Source organism: Drosophila erecta, unplaced genomic scaffold, assembly GCF_003286155.1.
Source record: "Drosophila erecta strain 14021-0224.00,06,07 unplaced genomic scaffold, DereRS2 tig00000021-arrow-pilon, whole genome shotgun sequence".
Lineage (NCBI taxonomy): Eukaryota > Metazoa > Arthropoda > Insecta > Diptera > Drosophilidae > Drosophila > Drosophila erecta.
The window spans coordinates 12,550,205-12,572,866 of NW_020825198.1; the positions used below are offsets into that span (position 1 = coordinate 12,550,205).

Sequence of the window (22,662 nt, forward strand, 5' to 3'; positions counted from 1 at the left end):
CAGATTCTGAATCAGAATCTGAATCAGAATGAGGCGTCAGCATTGTGCTCCTTTTATGTGGCTCACTCTTTTCATATTACACGGCATTTGGCTACCACTATGGCTATGAGTATGACGGACATTCAAATCTTTTTTGAGCTCAAAACTGTTTGCTGATTGCGCCGTTTCCATTGTGCTGCCCAAGAAGTGATTCTGGGGGATATGGACACTTAAAGGCGATTTATGTCCTGGTTGTAGATTGTGCTAAATCTGCATTTAGATGGGAGGGGCTTTTGGTTCTTCAATTTCTTCAACTTTAGAAAAGTCTAGAGCAAAGCATTAACACGACATACTTAGGGTACAAGGGCTTAAATAGAAATCTTTGGACGACTAAAAGTTGGCTTAGTACGATTACTTAGGAAACCTAACAAAGGTGCTTGCCAAGAATTCTTTAATAAGTAACTACTTAACTGTTTACTTGGCATGCTTCATAAATTTAATTAACTTAGCCGTGGTAAAATATTAGTAACAAATATTTGGAAACATTCATTCAGTAAGATTGTGAAATTCTGTTAGCAATTCTATATGTTTGGCTTTAGCTTAGTTAACGGTTTGATTTGGTATCTTTTCCCAATATTACGTGCATTTCTTTTAAGAGAATTTACCTAGAAAATACCTATAGCTCATATTAAACTCCGGACAAGGTAATCTCCGGCTGCAGCCAACAAATAAGACCATAAGTTCAACTTGGGACTCACTTGATGCGAGAGGAAACTTTAAACGGCGAACTGGACTGCTAGCTACTGTTTGCAAATGGATCAAGGATATTTACCAGAGGCACGGGCTAGATATTCCTGAGAAATGTAAACAGCGCCAAATGCAAACAGTTCCAATCAAATAGCACACAAGCACAAACACACGCCACACACACAGGCACACACAGGCACACAACCAAGTTGGGAAAGCACTGCACATCCACATTTAGCTGCCAACATGCGAGCGAACATTTCTGCAAACAAGCTGGCAAAACGGCAAAATGGCAAAACGGCAGAATGGCAAAATGGCAGAATGGCAGGGCGCAAAATGAGCAAACGACTAACCTAAGGACAACAAAATAAACATTTTGAACTCGACTGAAGGCCCCAAGGACACTTGGAGCAAAAAAGCAAGCCCCCACCGGACAGCCAGCGACTTGATGGGGCGGTGAGTATATGTGTAGCCCGCTTTTGGGGGCCAAAACGAATCCCCCAAAGGCTGAGCGCAAATATTACAAGCATTATATGAATGCTTATGCAAGTGCCAGTGTGTCTGTATGTGTGTGTGTATGTGTGTGTGTGTGTCCATGTATTTAGACGCCAGCAACATGCTGAGCCAACTGGAATAGCAAACGGTAGCCGGAGCAACACGCCCCCACCTCGAGCCACACAGCAAATCCGGCCAGGCACAAAATCCGAGTCAGCACTTTCGGAGCAGCAGCAACAAAGTGCACCACAGGCCGACCTCGGCCATAGATCCTGCTCCATCCAATCCTGCCCTGCTCCTCCGCCCATTCGCATCTCCATCTTCGAGGCTCAGCAAGTCATCAGCACACATTAAGCTGGCAAGATTATGTGGCCCACGGCGGTGGCAGCCGCACCCATTCCGTGCACTCGCAAAAAATAGTGACAGTAAATGGTAAGAGTAAAACTTCAGAATTATAGTTCGAATCTACTATGAGTGATTACAAGAAATGCTGAGTAGTGCGATAAACACTATTTACTCATAACAAACAGTGAAAGATACGAGTATATTTAAGAACAAGGGTTATTAAAGATGCTGGCACTTGTCTTATATTTTCATTAAATATTATTGTTTAAAAATCTTAATTATTAAAATAAAAATAAGAAATCTTACGGAAAGTAATTTAACAAATAAATGGCTATAATATATCAAATATATCAAATATCAGCTATAATTACGCTGCAAGAATGGTCAGTAATTGTTAGTAATTACTATGATAAGCCCAATTAAGCTGAAGTAAGACGGTGATTTTTCTCAGTGCTCGCCTCCAGCGGCAGTGCCAGCAGGCAGCGGAAGTGATGTGATGTGATGTGATGCATGGGGTGCGGTCCGCCGGGAGCTTGGGACCGGAGTTACGGTTTGGTTGGGCTGGGTTTGGTTGGGTGTAGAGTTCGGAGTTCGGAGTTCGGGGATCCGTCTGCTGGGCCAGCGCCATGAGGCGGGCTGGGATGCGGATGCCGGGCTGTCGCTGCGGTATTAGACGACAATAGCTCGCCTTTTTGCGCTCGCAGCCCGTGACGTTTGACGCCATGTTTGATGGATGAAAAAGCCATTGATGTTACCAGCTGGGGCGCAAAGGTTGCCACCGAGTGTGTGTGCCAGTGGGTGGATGGGTGTACAACTGGTTAGACGCTCCAATGGTTCCCTGGGCGTCTGTATGCAAAGATGGCGCATGAAGTAACCGCCTCCTGCGGCGTAACTAAATCCTTTGGATTTGGCCAAGCCGGCAACAGTTTCGAGCTGCCGAGCTGCCGAGCGCCGAGCTGCGTGTGTTTAATGCGCATTTTATGAGTGAGCAAAGCTTCGCTTGGAGCGGGAAAATGAGCAGGAGTTGGGGAAATGCCCGAGAAAAATGTTGGGGGTGCGACTGTGGGCAGGGCTTTAAAGTGCAAATGGGCGTGTTAAAGTTCGTGGTGTTTGCACCTGGGGTCGTTTCTCCACTGCTAACTGCATGCTGTTGCCAAAACGGTTGACATTTGGCCAAATGCCCCCGCAGCTTCAGGATTCAGCAGCCAGGAGGCGGCAGCAAGGATCCCAGGATACCCACCTGGCATTAGCATAATTTTGCATAGCTAGCTGGCACTTTTGGCTTTGTGGCGCATATTTCACACAAGTGCTGCATATTTTTGGGGACCACTTAAAACGCAAAATGAAGTCGCTGCTTTGGGTTCTCTAAGACCCCACTTCATGCAAATCCGACGTGAGAAATGCGTGTATTAATAAATGTGCAGAAAGTCGTCCATTTCGTGAAGCAATCACAAAAAGAAAATTCATTAGCAGGGCTAAAACAGTGAAAAAAACATGTTTAAACTGAATATTTGAAACCATTTGATTGATAGATAATAATCTTTTCTAATAAACATTGAACAATCTAGTTTAAAAAGACCTTGTTTTCATTCAAAAAATATGTAGTTTCTTCAAGTTCTTGTGTATAATTCTGAAATATCCATCTTCATTTCTAGTCTCGCATATGCAGCTGAAATGACTTTCAACTGCAATTTTTTTCTAGTGCATTCATTTGGCTTACTTTGCCTTTTTGGGGCATTTCTTTCGTTTATTGGCCGCCGCTTAGCACGGCAATTTACATTTCAAATTAGCAAGTTCATTGCTAAGAATTCTGGAATTACTTTTCATTTTCATTATAGCCACGCCGGTGGCTAAAACTTTTTGTGTCAACTGCGGCGATTCAAGTTACGGCTAACACTTAGCTGCGCTTTTCCTATGCTAATAAATTAATATAAATTCAAATTTGTTTGCCAACTGCTGCTACGGCTGCAAAGTGTTTTGTTTGTCAGGGAATGGAAAAATGTGGAACGGAATAAGATGAAATCCCACGAAAATGGCCAGTTCAATTTGCCAGTGGACAACATTTTTACTAAATGGCTGCCAGAAAGTTTCATAAAAACCGCCAATGAAACAAGGCGCTGCTCCATCTCCACCGCTTGAATATTCAATGCCCGACTTCCGCCCTTCGACTTGGAGTAGCACTTGGGGTCGCCAAGAGCGCTTCCTCCCAGCAAGTGACTCGAGGACCGAGGACCTTAAGAATCTCCCTTCGAGAGTTGTAAAATACGAAGAAAAAATGGAGAAATGGGGAAATGGGGAACCCCACTTGCGATATCGAAATCGCAAAATCAAACTCGCAAACGTTCGAAAAAATGCGAGCGCATTGCAAGAAAATGTTGGGAATGCGATGCGAAAACCCAGTCTCACGGATCCCAACAACCCTTGCCAACTGAGCGGAATAAAAAGGGATAAGGGGAAAAGCATGGAAATGGAAATACAAGGTCGGAAAAACCAGGGGGTTGTTCCGGCCAAAAGCATTAGCCACGCGCATTTAGCCGGCAATCATTTAACAATTTACAAATCGATGTTTAAAGACAACTTAAACGGTCCCGAGTGGCTTCGCATCCCTTTTCGGAAAAAGTTTCCTTTAATGTCCTGACTGATTTCGAGCTGTGCGGTCGGCGAATGGCCTCCTTGCTGTCATAACAATAACTGCATTTTTAGCACCTCATTAAAAAGAGTTCATATCGCAGCATTTTGACTGAGTCGCCGGCCATTTGGGCCATTTCGTCGTCGGATTTTCTTTTAACTGGCCAGCCGTTAACTTTAATGTGGAGCAGTCAGCAGCGAAGTGCACATCAATTTTACAACAATATTTATTTACCATTTTGGCTTCGACCGGAGCAGATAAAACGGTCTTTTCATAAAAGCATTAATTGCGGGTACTCGCTTCTCCAGACTTCGGAAAAGTAAAATACAAACTCTATAGGAGTCACTATTAACATTAGTGCATTACATCATTTCTTTAATTTTTTATTGTGCATTTTCTTCATAATTTGTATAAAACATAGGAACTGACTGATATTTTTCCTGAGGTCAGTACTCCATTCAATATGCGGGGCATAAGTAAATCGCACCAGGCGCAATTCTCGACGAAAACCGCTTTTCAAATCTGCATAGCAAACTTTGCTCCACCAAGATGAATCGTCTGCTTTATGCAGCTTTTATTCTTTTCAACTTTCAGTGCCTTCCTCGGATTTAAGGCATTTATTCCCGGGGAAAACGGATTCAAGGGATCCAAGATTCAGGGGACGAGGGTCTTTAGATGGGCCGCATAAACAAAGGAAGTCTGTGTGCAGCTTTTGCTGTCTTTAAGTTTGACTTTATTGTGACAGTTAAAAGCGAGAATAATAGCAGTTAAAATCCCATAAAATGCGTCTTAATCATAAAAATGCGATTATAAAAATGGACGAACCCGCACGGAGCACTCTTTCCCCTTTTTCAGTTTCGCTGTTGGGCTCTTGGTGTTGCTATTTTGTTTGTTGCCTTTGGCTTTTTATGAGCTGCGCTTATGGGTCGTGGATTTCCAGCTTACGTTATTATGGTTTCAGCTGTATATAGTCCCCTCTTCGTCCCCCTTCCCTTCGTCCATGGGACATTTCTAATTGTTTATCATGTCGCGGTTGTGCAGCTCCAAGCAATGTGGCTCTCTGGCTCCCCAGTCAAGTGATGCCTGCGATTCTTTTTTATTAATTGCCCCAGCTCGTGTTGTGCGTCTGCAACTGTTGGAGCTCTTGGAGCTGTTGGAGCTGTTGGAGCTGTTGGAGCTGTTGGCCGAGCCCCAAAAACGCAAATCCTATAAATTTTTTACTACTTATTTACGCCACTACGGGCATTTAGCCGTGTCAAGCAATCGCATAGCCCAGGTCGTAAAAGCCCAGACCTCGCCCCCATTCGATAACGCAGTGCACAGAGAGAAACTGCGCACCAGGTTCAAAATGAAATAGGATCTAAGCATTTGTATGAGCTTTTCGATTTTATAGCTAAATTATTATGATATTTTATGATAATTTACTTTATTTTGTGAATATACATATAAATTAGTAATTCCCAATTTATTAGAAATAGTATGTAAGAATAGGATTGTACTTTCCCAACCATCCACTTTCTTATAACGATTTGTTTAATACAACATTTTTGAATTGAAAGGAAGTCATTTCTCCGTGTGCTATTGGCCATTCTGGTTGTCACTCCGGGGTCGTGAGTCGTTTGTCGGCCAGGAACCGTATGGGTGAGAGCTTTTATTTTTGTGAAATTTCATCACGTTTTTATGTTGTGACCACGTGACGCCAGTGCCAGTGCCAGTTCCAGTGCCTCTGCCGTGACTCTGTTATCCTCGCCCTCATCCTCATCCCCATCCCCATCGTCCTGAACGTCCTGCCAACTGCCTGGCTATCTGGGCCAGGGGCCAAGGACGGAGGATGGAGGACGGAGGACGAAGGACTGGCCGCCACACACCTGCTGGCACGTAGAAAATGGAAATGGCACAGAAGTCCGGCTGCGCAGCCAGAAGTCAAAGTGTCAGTGTGTAAGCTTGTAGCATTTTCTTGGATTGCCGTATACCTGCTGCCTTTCGCCGAACGTCCTGCCTTTCCTCTGGGATCGTCCTGTTCTCCTGGGCCGCTACTTGAGCTACATATTAAGTGTGCTCGTTACGCAAAACAGGGTGATTAGACAGCATATTGATAGAATTAATATAAAATCTTACATCTGCTTTCCAGCCACATATAACCGAAACAGCACTTTCTAGTTGCAAACCTTTCCAGTGAATTTATGCTTTTCTCAGGAAAGGTTGCAGTACTGTATCTTTGAAATAAAACCCTGTACAGAAAACAGGCTTAGACTGGAATTAAAAGCGTCGATAGCCTCCTGTGCATCCCGTGGTGCTGACATGGTGTTCTCCAGCTGCTCTGGCCCCCAGTACTGTGCTATATAGTAAAGTATTTATATAGAAGTGACGCAGAGTCCGACCCAGCTGCCAATATGTTTCCATTGAACTGCAAGCGGCGACAGATGTTTCCCCAGCGTTCAGCGTAGTTGTCGCAAGTAAAAATTGACGAAATTTATGTTGAAATTGTCAGGGCAGAAGGCGAGTTTGGGGTTCGTCAGCTCCCCAGCTACAAAGTGAGGATGAGAGTGTGGATTCGGATATGGTGATGGGTGCACCCTAGCTACAGCTCTCGCCGCTTTTGATATCGCATTCCTGACACAAGGACTGCCTAGGTTGTCCTGGCTACCCAGAACCCATTCTCCCCTTTTTCGTCTTTGCCTCGATTGTTTTCCATTCTATTCGACCGCACAACGTGCAATTGTCAGCAGAAACAGCGCCATTGAAGTACTTTATGCACTTTCATTTCATGGTCAGTTGGCATTATGGTTTCGGGTCGAGCAACATGTGTGCCCAATGCGATTGTTTGCAGTTTGGGCGGTTGTGGATGTCACCCGATCCATTTCCCTGCGAGAAGGTCCTTTGCAAATGGGTTCAAAAAAAATGATAACAAATACATGGCTCAATGTTAACGTCAGATTAATCAGACTAAATAAAAACTCATATTAAAATGGAAATAATAGTGTAAATATTCAAGCGTAAACATTAAATATTAATTAACATACATATTAATTTTAATAGAGAGGAAAATATTTTCAGTGAATATAAATGCTTGATTATTAAAAGGCAGGATATATGTTGCATCTTTTTAACCATGGAAGTTTAGGTTATACTCTTTACCCAAATATTCTTAGCTGCAAATATCTGATTTATTATTAAGCTGGTGTTTAGTTAAGTAGCAAAATACAAACTGGCTGCCCCACTTATAGAGTGCTTACCCACTATCCACATAGTTCCAGTGGGCACCACAGACGAATCGCTTATTAAGCTGCTGATGGAAGCCGCTTAGTTTGAGTGCGTAGGTGGGCGCTTTTTATTGCACAAATATTTGCTGTTCGCGTACAGGATGGCAAACAAAAAGGCACGCGACTTTGTGCCAGCGCCGAAAGTATGCAGACAATGTGCAAACACACTCGCGCGTAGATCCGTCTATGTGTGTGTGTGTGTTTGGAAAAACTAATTTTTCCCCAGCAAAATAAAAGAGAAGACTGTCCGTGTGTGTGTGGCGGAAAAGCGGCAAAAACGGGACTGCAGCTTCTGATGCCAGGAGGAGAAAAACAAACGATATTTTAAGGCCGCTTTGTAAATGCGCAAATTTTGTAACAAATAAAACAAAATGGCGGAAGTATCGATGCGTGGCCAGCGGTCCACGCCCCTTCCGCTGGCAGCCGCCCCTTCCGGTTGCCGGATCCCGGGATCCGCGTTTTATGCAACACATATTTGAGTCTATTAAAAATGCGTTTAAAATGCTTGCTGTGGTTTTACGGTTAAATTGTTAAATTCAAATAAAATTGATTTTTGTTGGCTTACACCACACTGAGCGTGTGTGGGTGTATATCTGTGTGTGTGTGTGTGTGAGGCCTGCGTTCACGCGCATATTGCGAATTTTTGCTTCAATGCATAGTTGGAAAATTAAATGCAAAAAGGTTTACAACTAACCGAGCTATGCGGCCCAACAAAATCACTTGCAAAATGAGGGCTACATGTGATCGAAATGTTTGCCCCGGCTGCAAATTCTTTCGCCGGTATGCGGATTAGTCGTATTCGCTTTGCTTCACTCAGGTGCACGTAATTCGTGGAATTACCTTACATTTTCTCAAACGATTATTTAAAAAAGTACAAGCATATAAAGAAAAAAATAAAATATTAGGGTGTAGTAAAGTATTTTTGGGAATTTAAATAGAATAGGTATTTCTCATATATTGTGTTATTTTATACACCAATTCCAAAATGTTTTCTTTCGCACTGCAGTGATGAACCTAAATATTTGTATATACACATATGCATAGATACAGAAAGAAACAATATTAAGAAGTATTATGAGGGTAACCATTCTAAAAAAAGTAGATTAGAAATGGCAAATGCACGGAGATAGTTTTGTTAATTTGCGTGGCATGACACATGTCACGTATACGCCATGTCATCCCGAAAAATGTTAGTAGCTCGAATGCATGGCTGCATATTGGCGACTGCGAGCTGAAATGCCAGACGATAAATGCCTTTGGAAGTCGTGTAAAAAGTGCCAGCCAATAGCTAACAGCTGCACTTTGCTGGGTGAATGGAGAATGGTGACTGGTGACTGGTGACTGGGCTTCCTCAATGAAACATGCAACGTAATTTCCATGTGGGTAACCAGCAATTTCTGGCATGTAACATTTTTCAACATCAACAACTCCCGCAATATGGCGGCGTTTCCGGTTTGCAACTTCGCCCGATGTGAGAGGAAGAAGTAGAGGAAGATGCAGTCAAGCGCAAACACTACAAGAAAAATTGTAAGTGAAGCGAATAAAATATTATTTTCTAATGCTCGAAGACACAAACAAAGCCAGGCACCGAAGGCAAAAAATGGATGGCTGTTGGGCGAAAGAAATACTCGTACAACAAAAAATGAAAACGAAGGCAAGAAAAAAAAAGCCGGGGAAATCAAGAAAAATTGTTTAGTTCTTTCGCTCCACTCTTGAGCTTCCAGTTACCAGAGAATAATGGCCTGGGTGCTCTACTTGGGGCTTAATCCATCTTAGTCTAGTCACATCCACTAAGGATACGGATGAGCATGGGTATAAGGATATGGCCAAGGATAAGGATGGGAATGGGGATGGGGATGGGAAAGACGACAACGAGGACTTTGAAATGTTGCCGGAGCAAATGTAAACAAAAAACGAAATTATTCTGAAGCATTTGTTCGCCCGGCTCCAGTTTTTTATATTCTCCCATTTTTTTTTTTGTGTTTAAAGCGCTCCTTATTTTTTGTGTGTTTTTATGCGAAAGCGCCTTAAGTTATGCTGCCATTTTTTTTGTTTCCCTTCTGCAGCTTTCACAGCTTTCTTCTATTTTGAGCAATATTTTTTTGTAATAATGTTGCCTCGCAGCGAACGCCGCTAAATGAAATGAATTGTGAAAAATGTGCTCCAGCTTCTTTCTTCAGCTCCTTTTGACTGGGCGGACTTGTGGGTGGGCTTTTCTTACGCTTTTCTTTTGTTTTTTTTTTTTTTTTTGCTTCAGTGGTTGAGCTGGACGCTTTCGAACTCAATTACATAAGCGCAGCCAGCAGTTTGGCAGTTTGTAATTTTCGGCAAATGGCAAGTCACATAGTCGTGCAGAGAAGACTAACAAAAAAAAAAAAAAAATACGTGGATCCTTGGCCCCGGTCCAAAATCACGTAAAATGTCAAATTGCAAAACGTCAGGGAAAATGGCGCGTTTGTTTTGTCGTCGTTTCCTCTTGTCATTCGCCTTATCTACTATTTTAACGCTCAAGTATTTCTGCCTTTCGAGCCCCCATTTTCCCAATGGCCCCCAGCCCCCACCTCCCCCAAGCCACCCACCAGTACCACCCCCTTTGGCATTCAAAGCACACAACAAAAATGCCAACAATCCAAAGTTGAGTTTTCTTTGGAATTTCTTGCCGCTTTTTTTTGCTCCAGCGTGGCTCAGCTTTCTTTTTTTCCTCCTTTTTTTGACATCTCTGCTGGGGAGGCAACATGCGCGCGCCACAATGACAATTGCTTATTTGTGCTGGTGTGCGTGTGTGGGTGGTTGGTTAGAGGTTGCTGTGGGAGGGGGAGGGGGAGGGTGCTGCTGCTGGCGGGGTGGCAGTGCCACAGTTAACATGTAACTTCAACGTCAAGTCAAACGAATGTTGTCCCCGTCCTAGTCGCCATTTTGTTTTTTGCCAATGGCACACAGGGAAATATTGAACAATGCTGCACTGTTCTTGCCATTCACTTTGCAAACAATTTAAGAAGTTGCAAAACAAACCATTGTATTTCTTTAAACATATATACTTATCAGTGAAATATGGCAATATTATTTAGATTTTTTTAATTATAGAAAATAGTTCCCAATGCCATTAGTTTCTTTTCATTTCAAATGATAAAAAATAATTATAAGCTATCCCTTCAGCTAAATTGCTAAACAAGCTTCGAATATTTATAGTAAAGGGAGTTTGCGAAGTTACTCTATCCTTCGATTGTGCTTATGATTGTGATTATGATTATGATTTATTAAAACCATCAGTAGATTGTATCCCGTTGTATATTGAGTTTCTCTCAGTGCACTGCCGCTTTTCCATGGCTTTCATGACTGCTGACTGCTCTCGTCTTGTCTGTGACTCTTATGGCCCTGTTTTGTATGTTTGTGGAGCTGCGTTCGGCTACGCATTCCGTTGGTATTCTACCATTAATACTTGTCTACTTAACGGTAAATTACAGACATTAAACGCACGCACACACGCACACTCAGCTACCCATCCTTGCCAAAAAGAGTGTGTGCGTGTCTTTGTTTTTGTGTGGGTGAGGGGTTGGCAAGGCACTAGGATGTGCTTATTTGTTGTCAGTGCGCGTCAAACATTTGAAAACATTTATTTTTGGCCCGTACGAATGCTTCAATACGTAAGGCTTGCCAGTTGCCAGTTTATTTTTTGCCCATCCTCTGGAACTGGAGTGTATCCTGACAAATGGATCCCAATGGGAGTCCTCTGCTGTCCCCATTCTATTCGCAATATATGTAAGCCACTGTTGGAGGAACCATCATAAATATAAAACAAACGAGCGAGTTATCACGATCGTAACTCGAGTTATATAGAAGCAAGTATAAGGAACTTCCAAAAAAATGTGATTTAAATGTGATTTAAGTTACTTTCTCTGTTAAATTACAAAATTAAACCCCCTTTATATGTTTCGAAACTAAAATTTCAGAGAAGAAATACAAATTTAACGATAGCTTGCATACTTCCATTTGAAAATTCCCCAAAAGTGCTGGACAGACCTTCTTCTTTTTATTTGATCCAACTCGACTTTGCTTTTCTGCGGGCAAGGACGTAGAATCAACAAAAGTAAAACAATACCAAAAATCAAACACACAAAACGACTGAAAGGTGATGCACGTTTCCATCTTCAGGGTCCTGGGCAGGACCGAAATCGGGATTCGGGAGAAGCCAGAAGGGAATGAAGGGAAAGAAGGCGGGCGGCAGGACTTGTAAAATACTTTTGTGTAACTTTGGCTGAAAACTTTATTTTGTGTATTATATATCCTGTTAACAATATACTTCAGTGCCGTGCGGAGCTGCTGCCGCTTCAAAGGACCAACAAAGCCCAAGAGTCACTTAGCACTAGAGGGATATATGTTTATGTGTGCGTGTGTGTGTGTGTGTGTGAGCGGGAGAGTCTGCGGGGCATGTGTGTGAGTGCGGTTTCCGTTAGCCAACAGCCTAAGTTGGCTTGTCTCATATGAGCAGCGGCGAATGCTTTCAGCTTTCTTTTGTTTAAAATTTGGTTTGTGTCAGCAACCACACGAACGAACACGCACACACACACACACACGCATACGGTGAACACAAACAGAGGCATACAAAGCCAAATTGTTCTAAAAGAAAGTCAAAGGTCCTTGCAGACAAACAAGAAAGATGGGCGGCATGGCAAATAGGTAGCTCGGGCGGACAAAACTTTTTCAAACTAAACAAGTCCTGCACATTTTTCGGCCCCGCTCTGTGCGTGTGTATCTGTTTGCCTGTGTGCGGTTGCCATACGCCGGTGTGCGTGTGTGTGTGCGCGTGTGAGTGAGAGTGCTACACACTTCCGTTTCCGCTGCCTGGCAATACAAGTGCAAAAGCTCCAGCTCACAAGTACGCACACACACTTATGTACGTATGCTAATTTTTTGTTGCCTCGCATGTTCTGTCGGTTATTTTGAGGAAATTTACATTAGTCCTGCCGGAAACTCTGCGCACATTTACATATTTCACTTGAAAACTTCTTCGGTGCAGGAAAAACCACACTTCCTTCTCGCATTTATCGTTTAACAGGTCCCGATTGATATTCAAACCCTTTGCGAAGGAATCATTTGGGACCTTTAAGGATCCTAAATAGAGAATCAGAAAGCTTATAAATATAAGCATTTAAAACTATTTCAATCATTTGTTATGTATATTATATTCACGCACATTATATTATATTATTATTATATTATATTAGGATGTAAACAGAATATCAAAGGCATTTAAAAAATTGAGAATTGTGTGAATCTAGAATTTGTATCATAATAATTTTGGGCAATATATGTTTGAACAATCTATTAAATCTATTAAAAATCAGCAAATGATCTAGAATTCTTAAGTATGTCTTTCTACATATATGGCACTGCATATAGTTATTAAGAGGAAATGGCATTATGTGGTTAGTCTTTGTCTGGAATACCTAGTTAATTGAGCTATAAGAACGCTCGTTAAAACTACTTCTCAGCATTCAACCCTCTGTTTTACGAATGCCGAGGATGTCTTCGCTTTAAGGAGTGAACACAAATCACTGAATGGGCCAGCCGGCAAAAGGCCATAAATACCAAATTGACACTATTACACGGCCATTCGCAGCAGCCTCCCCTTTCACCACGCCCACTAAATCCTGCGCCCCCTCCGCGGCCACCACCTTACCTGTATGTTCAGTTTTCACAGCCGGCGAACGCGTGTCTGCCTTAATGGACACCTTCCAGATTAATTGCTCCCGGCTACGACCAAGTAACGACTATGGCGACCACATGAACCGCAAAAAGAACAAAGCATTAAGCCCAGCTCAGAGCGGACTGGGCCGAAAAAAGGGGGCGAGCAGGGCCGTGTGTTTAACCAGTCAAAGTCACGTGTCAAATAAAATGTCAACAAAACAATTGAGTTATTTATTTGGGCATCATTTCGCCGAGGGCGGCAGAGCATTTCATTTCGGCCCACCGCCCACCGCCCACCGCCCACCGCCCACCAAAGGACGCTCCTCGGAGCGTGTGCTGGGTATTTAAAAATCCATTGGCGGTCATTCGACTTAAGCCGAGAGTTACTTTGTCAGTCCGGCGGCTCAAGTGTTGAGTTCATTGCAATGCAGGGCCTGCGACAATTTTCGGAACGGTCCCAGTCACCCCTGCACTCGAAAAAATATCATAATACGAAATGGTAGTATAATCAGCAATAAATACTCAAATTTTAAATAATTATAAAATAATAATTGCTACATGCTGAGGGTTTGATTATGAACTTAGTAGCTAGAAATTAATAAGAATACTGAATAAGTATCTATGCTGTACATAAAGATTATAGATATGTATCTGAATAAATTGAATAACTAAGAAATACTTGAAATCTGTGACATCTTTTCTAGTATAGACTGCTATGTTCCTTAATTAAATTTATAATTTTCTTTTTCTAGAAGCTGTGCCATACTGTGCAAATAAAATAGTTTGCCCATAGTTAAATCTTTCTTCATTTATTTTTCCGTATGCAGTTGTTATGTTGCGGGCTAAAATTATAGTGGAAAAGGGAGAAGTGGTGGGCATTTTTGTCAGTGCAACAGGACCTTCAGGTTCGCTCAATTGACACGTGTCGGCCGCATCGTGGAGGATGTGCTCGCATTGGTATCCTTGTGGGCTGCTGCTAAATGATTTTCCAGTTGCCAGGCAGCAGGAGCAGCGGGATTAGCCGATGACGGCAGTGTCGCTGGAGGTCCTGGAATGGAGACGGAGTAATGCCCTAAGCCGAGATGCTCAATTGAAACGAAAATGATATTTGCACAGGCCATCCAGGCCAATCAGGCCAACCAGGCCGCTGGCTGTGAGTCCTGGGAGCATCCTTTTCGGGGCTCGCTGCTAAGCAAATACAAATAAAGACCTTTGATGTGAATTTATTGGCAATCGCCAGAGATGAGAGGAGGTGCAAATGGAATGGGGTTCGAAATTCGAATTCTGGAAGGGTGGTGGACAGCGCAAGGGCGTGAGAAACATCCCAGGGAAGTTTGCACAACAAATGTTTATGAATTTTGTGGCACGTATAAATGCATAAATAATGCATGTGCCAGCGAATGGCCATTGAATATACGAGTATATCCGTGCATTTATATGCGCATAAATAAATGTTAAGTGTTAAATATTCCATTTAGCGCTGACAATGCCCACTGACGAACGCGCTGTTTCATATTGTAATGTTTCTCATTTAAAGTGACTTGGCCATAAAACCTCAAAGTCACTCGCCGTCGCCACGTGGAAATGATGAGAATTATGAGAAGGATGTCATAAAGTGAGATATGGCTTTCTCCAGTCGCCACTCCTTTCGCCTTTCGCCAGGCGGCATAAATTATGTAAATGCCGACTGGGGGAGCTGCCTCAATCCGGGCATGGCATATATCCGTACTATTAGTGCAAGTCGGAGGTCGACGGTCCATTAGGCTCACCACACGCTCTGCCCGCCGGAAAATCCTTACCCTCACCACACCCCACCACATCACATGACACCCGCCCACCCAAAGGACCTCCATTCGGTGCTCCAGAAATTTCGACAACATGTTGCGGGCCGGGCCACAAAAAAAGGTCAACATTTTACGGTTGATTAAAGTGCGCCAGGCTGCTTTTCCAGCTTTCCACGCTGGGGGGCTTCCAAATTGCTGAAATATTTAATGAAGTGCACAAAAATAATTTGTACAAATATTTGGTGCATTTGGGTTGGAAAAAGATTGAGCATGTATTCCGGTTCATGTGCTGCCCATTTTTGACAAATATTTTTCTGTGAAATTTATTTGTAAAACCGCCGATGGGCAATTTGCGCATATTTGTTAATGGAAATTGTTTAAATGGCTCGAAGTATTCGCCCAAATAGACTGCTGTTGCCAAGTTGGTCGGGATCAGAGAATCCTGAATCCTGAATCCTGTATACTGAATCCTGAATCCCGCGGCGTGTCCGTCGTAATTGAGTGAGGGATTTCGGGGAGAAACAAAAGGTCAACTTTTTTGCATGCACCCACATCAGCGTACCCCCTTTTTTACCCCAAATTCATTTAAATGTGCCACACAACTCCGGCTTAACTTTCTCGACCTTGGGTCCTTTTATTAGAGCAAAAAATATTTCAATTATTTGCCGGGTTAAGCCCAGCCAGACTTAGCAAGGTGTTAATTTGGCTAATTTCACTGCGGGCTCGAATATTTCGAATTATTCTATATACAACAATTTGCTACCAAAGGTCTACATTTTCCGTAAAAATACCTCGATTTGGTGAGGTATGAATTTGTATAGAACTGTTCTTGGATAGGAATGAGTTCTGCTAATAACAAGACATACAAAGCAAAAAGTAACAAGTACATTTAATCATATAAAAAGTTAAATAATTGCATTTTTCTTAAATAGTAGCATGTTACTATGTTAAAAACTAATCAAATTAATTGATTCTTTTTAAGAGGACAATCAAACTGGTTTAAAAACTGAACAGTAAAGCCCAACTTAAAACACATAATTCTTAATTTAATAAAACGACACTCTGTGATCTTATTATTCTTAAAAAATACTTCAATTTGACTAGATTTTTATTATCAGTTACCCTCGGCTTAAATTTTATTTTATAGTCACTATATATTTATGTTATATTTTATATTTTATAATTCTTGCCCTTTTCGAATGTCACATCAATTACACGTAGCAATACATTATTTTTTAGAATTGCCATAGAAAATCATGACTGCCCTTCTGCTCATTACAATTCCGCTGGTGACAGAGTGCGTCGCCTGACAAGTCTGATTTCGGGCTCAATTTTCAGCGTCATCCTGGAACATCCTGAAACACCCGGGAAAACCCATCGCCACCCCAAGCCAAAAATCCGAAAATTCGAAATCGGGTGGTTGCACTTCGCATCGTAAAAAGCGTAGCGCATAAATGACGAGGCTGTTTCCAAAGGGACAGTGCGGAACGGAGCTGTAAGGTCGGGGGCGATGAGGCAGCTTGTTGGACAAGTGGCGTCCTTGTTTTGCGGAGAGCCTTGTTCTTTTTTTGTCGGCGAGATTTTATGGCGCAGAAAATTGAATGATTGATCGCCAAAATAGGCGCAACTAATTAATTTTGCGACACCGACAGTTTGGGGTGTGGCAGGGGGCGTGGCTGCCTCGATGATGTCAAACCGGTGGCCACCTGCAAAAAGGACGATCCCTTTCCCTTTTTTAGCAGGGCGCAAGGCGGTTGAGCTTGGCGTTCTACATTTGCATAATTTGCAACTTAATTTAAATGGATTCATCAGGTTAAATGGAATACATTGAATTCTGGGTATTTTCACACGTGTGCCGCATTTTTCGAGCTGGGAGCCTGCCACGCCCCTTTATCGAACCGCAATGCCACCTTTTGCGGTTCACTTCGTTTTTGTCATTAACTTGCGGCAATTCTCCAACTTCTGTATGTACGAGTAGTAACGCCCCGCCACGTGGAGATGATTTAACTTCCCATCCGGACACGATTGTAGTTTTCCAGGCAGTCACATGCCAACTAATTTATTCATGACATCATCATTAAGATGTCCTGGCACCCCGAATCCTTTGAAGCGACTCCTTTGCTCACCTCCTATTTGCTTAATCGGAGCTCCGTGGGCTTTGCCTTTCCCGTTTCCGTTTGCTCTTATTTATGTTTACTTTGCGTCGAGCCAAGGCAACTCCTTTGTTTATGTTGACTTCCTTCGAGGAGGCTTTTGGGGGTTTCCCCTGAACGGAGGGCTTTTCCGAGTCATTCCGGTCCTTGTATGAATTTTAATAAGTGTTGGATTGCGGAACGTGTGGCGTGCACCAAGGTGTTTTCCTACGACAGAAAGTAGCAGGTAGCAAGTAGCTCCTAAAGTTGAACTCACTTCGCGCTAGCACCTAAGTATCATCCTTGATGACAATGAGGTGTGATGAAGTTTGGCCGCTAGGGAACATTTTAAAACAACAATCTGTCGAAGTTTTTATATAGTTTTGACTTTATATAAAATGTTCACGAAATTTATTGCATTATATAGTCTATTAGAGTCTTGTTAATAGTTAAAGTGGAATCTTTAACTTAACCCTCCATTCGTTCGATTTCAATGCAAACAGCAATTGGGCGCATGAACGATTGACTTCCGATGCCATAATATCCTGCCGGCTCTGACGAATGGCCAGCAATTTGCAAGTCCTTTGACAACCTGCGGGTGCATCTGCACTAACCGAATCTGGAGTCCAGTTGGTAATTAACTTTGCAACACTTGCAGTGGCCGTAAAAGTGGCATAGGACATGAATGGCAGCCTGCGCCACACGCAGCATGCCCCATGCACCATGCACCATGCTGCATGCGCCCAGTTTTCTGCGGTGGCCGTGGCAGGAGCAAATATGTGTGTCCTTGTCAGGCGGCCGGTGGTCAAACGTCGAAATGTCAACAATGGCTAACGGTTTCAACTGCCCCTTCCTCTGTGCCTGCCCCCGCTGACGTCATGCCTGCACTTCATCACGGCGGAGTCACGACTCCGGACCGGAGTCCACAGTCCAGAGTCCCGAGTCCAGAATCCCGGATCCAGAGTACGGAGTTCACCACAGTCGCAGTGGCAGTCACAAAAAGGCGCAAATTTACATTTACATTGACTGAATGATGCCGATGGGCTGGGCGCTCATGGAACATGTCCTGCGCACAGAGTTTGATTGATTTCGAGTGCGTGTCCGCACACCGAGAAAAAAGGATGTAACCGTAATTTCAAACAAATAAGCCGAAATGTACATCATTTCAATACCGCAATCTTAACATTTATTTATTGGCTGGAGTATTTTTTATTTATTTATTTGTTCATGCCGAAATATATATTGCATGAAGTAAGGACAGCTGTATAAAAGAGGCAATATACATTTATCTTTGGTTGCATTTTATGTATTATTTAATAAAATAATACCAATTTTTATGCATCCCGTTCAGCAACATTAACACATTAGTTTAAAGGGATGCCGTACGTTGACGGTGTACATTTGGCTTGAATACATATCCGTTCTGATGGTCGGCAACGAGTCTTGCGTAAAAACCACGAAACATATTTGGTTTGTCATTGGAGGCAGTGAGGCGGCCAACGAGTGGACAGTGGGGATGGGTGGGGGGCTTCGAGTGGGCGATGGAGTAGCTCCCGGGGTCCTGAATCCTGAATCCAGAGTCCTGGAGCCCCTGCTACTGTAATGCCGAAATGTAACCAGCCATATTGACATGGGACGCACACGAGTGTCGGTGTTTCTTTTCATGTCCGTACGTGCATGACAAGTGGAGCCTCAATTGGTTGTCCTGCCGGCAGGACACACACACACGCACACCCAACCACGCAGAGGCAAAAAGCCATGGCCGTTTAACTGATTTTCCAGTGAAGCCATGTTGGTTTTTTTCACTGGTTACACTTCGTTCCGTTGGGTTGTTGTTTGTGTCATTTGCCTGCCATGCGGTTCAACGAGTGCTTTCGTATCGGTGTGCCTTGTGTGTGTGTGTGAGTGCGAGAGTGTGTGTGCAGGGACCTTCATATCCTTGTGTGCATGCATGTGGTGTGCATGCAATGTCCTTGTGCAAACTTCCCGCACTTTGTCGTCGATGCTCTCGTTTTTGTTGTCGCCTGTCGCTGGTCTTTTATCGTTTCCTTGTCGTCCTCGTCGTCATCCTGCCAGCGTATCCTGGCTCCTTTGTTTGTGCTCGAGTCCTTTTTCTTATTTCTCTTGCGGCTGCGCCAGTAGTTTGGCTGGTTTTTTCAGCATTCCGTTTTTTAATATGTTTCGGGATCCTGAAAATCAATTTTGGTCAAGCGATGGCACATTTTTTGGTGCTCTTTTGTGTCAGCTACCCCTGTTTAAACTAAAAATCGTACATCCGATGTGTCATGAATTATTCTTCTAGCTTACTTGGATAGTAGAGTTATAATACAAGTTTTGGTAAAATCGAATTGGTTATTTTCCGATGCATAAATGGCTCGAAAACCCACTTGCTCTTGTGCCCATCATAAGTGCGATTTGAAAGTGAATACAAATGCGAGAAGTGGCTCATGCATAATGCCATTGTGGTATTGTCTCCTCGCGGTTCCCCCACGATTCCTCTACCCACATCCTCGATATACTGGGGCACTTGTCCTCGAGGACCTCAAGGACTACACATGTCAGCGCCGCGCAACTTGAACTCTTGATTAGCTCTTTGCATTTTTTATCGCTGCGATCAGCATCTACGCCATCCGCTCAATCGAGCATCGAGTGGCGGGTATCTCTATCAATAATCCTTTATGCGAGCCCATATCTGTGCAGTGATATCTCCCAATAAAAAACTCCCAGGGGCAGGCAAACACACTCGAAACGTGGCAGCGCGTGTCGCTACTTAATTGTTAAACATTTTGTAACATTTCGCCGAGATTAGCATCGCATAAAGCGAAAAAAGCGAATAGCGAGGGGAGTTTAAACGAAAGCGGGGTGTGGTCTTCCCAAGTCAAACAGGTCCTCACAATGGAACTGCGACTGGGATTGGGACTGGGAACTTCAGATGGGACTGCGATGCGGATCCGCATCCTCTGCCGCGGGTTGTTTGTTTGTTGCTGCTGCTGCGATTGTGATGCGCGGATAATCTCCGGCGAGGCACGTGAGCACTCTGTTTGTTTATTTGTTCGCCGGACTGGCTGGCCAGCCGCTCCTCCTCACTCCTCACTTCTCGATTTTGTGATTTCCCGATTTTTATGGTGCCCACGATTGGAAAGGTGTAATATGTTAAAGGCAACAACCGACAACAAGGAGCGCGTGCTCAGGACACGCGGCACAGATTTTTCACATGGATAAGCTTTCTGCCTTTGCTGTTGCACAATTTCCCATTTCTTGTTTCCATTTCGGAGGTCAAAACTTTGCGGAACGCTGAAGTTGGTTGGAATCGATCGTACAGTGGGGACTTGTTCTGGATTTATTAAAAGTGCTTATCTGACTGAGCAACAAATTACATTTATTTAATAATGACGGGCAGAAATTCAATTGAGTCATCTCATTTCACAACGTAAATAAACATAATTAGTTTCCCGAACAAGGAGAGTAAAAATTTACTTTCATTTGTAAACATTAAATTACACGAGCAACACATTTCTGCTACCAACTGAATACGTATAAAATAACAAATTAAATAATAATTCAACAGCGTAGATACCTAGATTACATACGATTAGATTAGTTTAGATTAGATTAGAAATGAAATGGAATTCTTATTTAAATTAACTAAATTAAATACGTTAACTATAAATAATTGAGAATATTTAAATACCCTTCATAAGTAAAAGGTTCGCCCTAACCAGCCACTGTAGTCTCCATTTTAGCCATTCGGCTCAACCTTTTGGCATGTCCTTATGACCATTACTGTGTTGCTTTTGTGGATGTAGCGCCTTGTTCGTTTGGCTTCGCTGGTGTGTGTGACCACTATGGCTGCGCTGCCATTTTGGCCAGCGGACTTTTTTCCTTCTAATATTTTTGGCGACTGCTGCCGCTTTTGGCGCAGCCATTTTGTTGGATCCCTGCCCCTTTTGGGAATTTGCTCCGCCGCCTTTCCCTTTGGCACTCGACTCGGATCGAGTCGCAAGCATTTTTCGCTGGCATCGCATTTTTTCGTCCTGCTCCTTTTTGCCACTATCCTGGTGCTGCCAAAACCATATCCTGTGCGCTATTTGCTTTCCTCGATTTCTATTTGCGCCCCAGGCGGTCGAGCGTTGGTGTGTGTGTGCCTGAGTGTGTGTGTTAGCCAGTAGTGAGCGTGTGTGCCAGAGTATTTCTAAGTATGCCGAGCATGTAGCTTTTGGTATTTATGACTATTGTCGGAAAGCAAATATTTGTCTGCAGCGCATAAAAACAACAGTTAAACGAACGGGCTACGTATACGGAATATGTATGAGATGGAGCCTTGCAGTGTGTGTGTGTGCATGTGTGTTAGCCATGTATTGGTATTTTTTCTGGCCATTTCCCCATTGCCTTCTTTGCACTGAGAATAATAATAAAAACAACTCCAACAACCACAACAAGTGGTAACAACGGCCAACGGAAAACTACCACTACCGACTGCGACGCTATTTTTTCCTTTTTTATTGTTTATTCACTCTTGGGCAGAATTTTTATGCCTTCGGATTTTCATGCTGACCTCAAGCTGGTTTTGCTCCTATAAACGCCGCCTAGCCATTGGCCACATTTGCAGAACCCCAGACGGTTTGGCTTTGCCAATTGCTTTATGCAATTTAACAAAGGGATTATGTCGGTTTCGAAATAATCAGTAAATAAACATTTACAGTGTAAGGAATCACACGATTTTTAATTTTTAACATCAAATCAGTACTAGCTGGAATCGCGCTGCTTTAGATGAACTGTCAAGAGACTAACAGTCATATCCTGCATCTGAGAAGATCGTGCCACCCATGGTCATGGGGATTGTTTTGAGAAACGTGCCCCTGCTACTTCCCTCCTCATTGATTCCACACTAAACAAACCTCGAAATCGTTCCCATGGGCCGAATCACACACATTCGGGGACAGATTGAAATGACAACTTTTAGTATCGCAGATTGGCCATGAAGTACGGTTAACGGCTGGGCGGACACAGATGCGATTCGTATCCGAATGGGAATGCCTATGAAGGCAATTTGTGTAAATATTGAATCGTTTGTGCTGAGAACGAGTCGCAATCAGAGATTGTGCGGCTGATTGGAGTTGGCAAACTCAGAAAGGCCGAATAGGGCGGCAGTTTGGGGGAGGATTGGGCTGTGAAACTTTCAAAATTGCCCTGCTGTTTGCCAACGCGCCCATTAATCCCAGGGCGATATAAACTATTTACCCAAAGCGAGTGAATTGTATCGCAGTAGATTTCCCACTCGTAAGCCGATAACCTCTGTCAATGGATAGTGACGAAAATTCACACCAACCAATTCACGGGTACATCTAATGACTGACTGACCACTGACCCAAGAAATGCGCAAAATTCAAATATTTTTCAAATTAAACTTAAAACACTTTGCAGCGCCCGAATTTGTTGATCTCCGCTTTTTGGCATAAACGCTTTTTACACTTGACTTCAAATCGCTCAAAGGACGCGTTTTATGCGTTTGCGTTTTGGCCAGAAGCGGGATAAAAAATCAAAAAAAAAAAAAGTATCAGCAAGAGAGAACGCACGGATGGAGATCCAAAGAGTGGGTG

At 43.1% G+C, this 22,662-nt stretch overlaps 1 protein-coding gene across 1 annotated transcript; it reads left to right on the plus strand.

Moving 5' to 3' along the window:
- The first annotated feature begins 10,781 nt into the window (after positions 1 to 10,781).
- LOC113563978 lies at positions 10,782 to 14,214 on the plus strand. Its single transcript, XM_026978173.1, has 2 exons — positions 10,782 to 10,975; positions 14,139 to 14,214. Exons 1-2 carry the CDS (start codon positions 10,782 to 10,784, stop codon positions 14,212 to 14,214), a joined length of 270 nt encoding a protein of 89 aa, XP_026833974.1.
- The last annotated feature ends 8,448 nt before the right edge of the window (positions 14,215 to 22,662 follow it).

Bases quoted from the DNA above. Each gene is read 5' to 3' on its own strand.
- LOC113563978 (XM_026978173.1), top strand. From the start codon at position 10,782: ATGGCTTTCATGACTGCTGACTGCTCTCGTCTTGTCTGTGACTCTTAT. The intron at 10,976-14,138 runs GTGTGTGCGTGT...ATGATTTTCCAG, and splicing joins ACCCATCCTTGCCAAAAAGA to TTGCCAGGCAGCAGGAGCAG.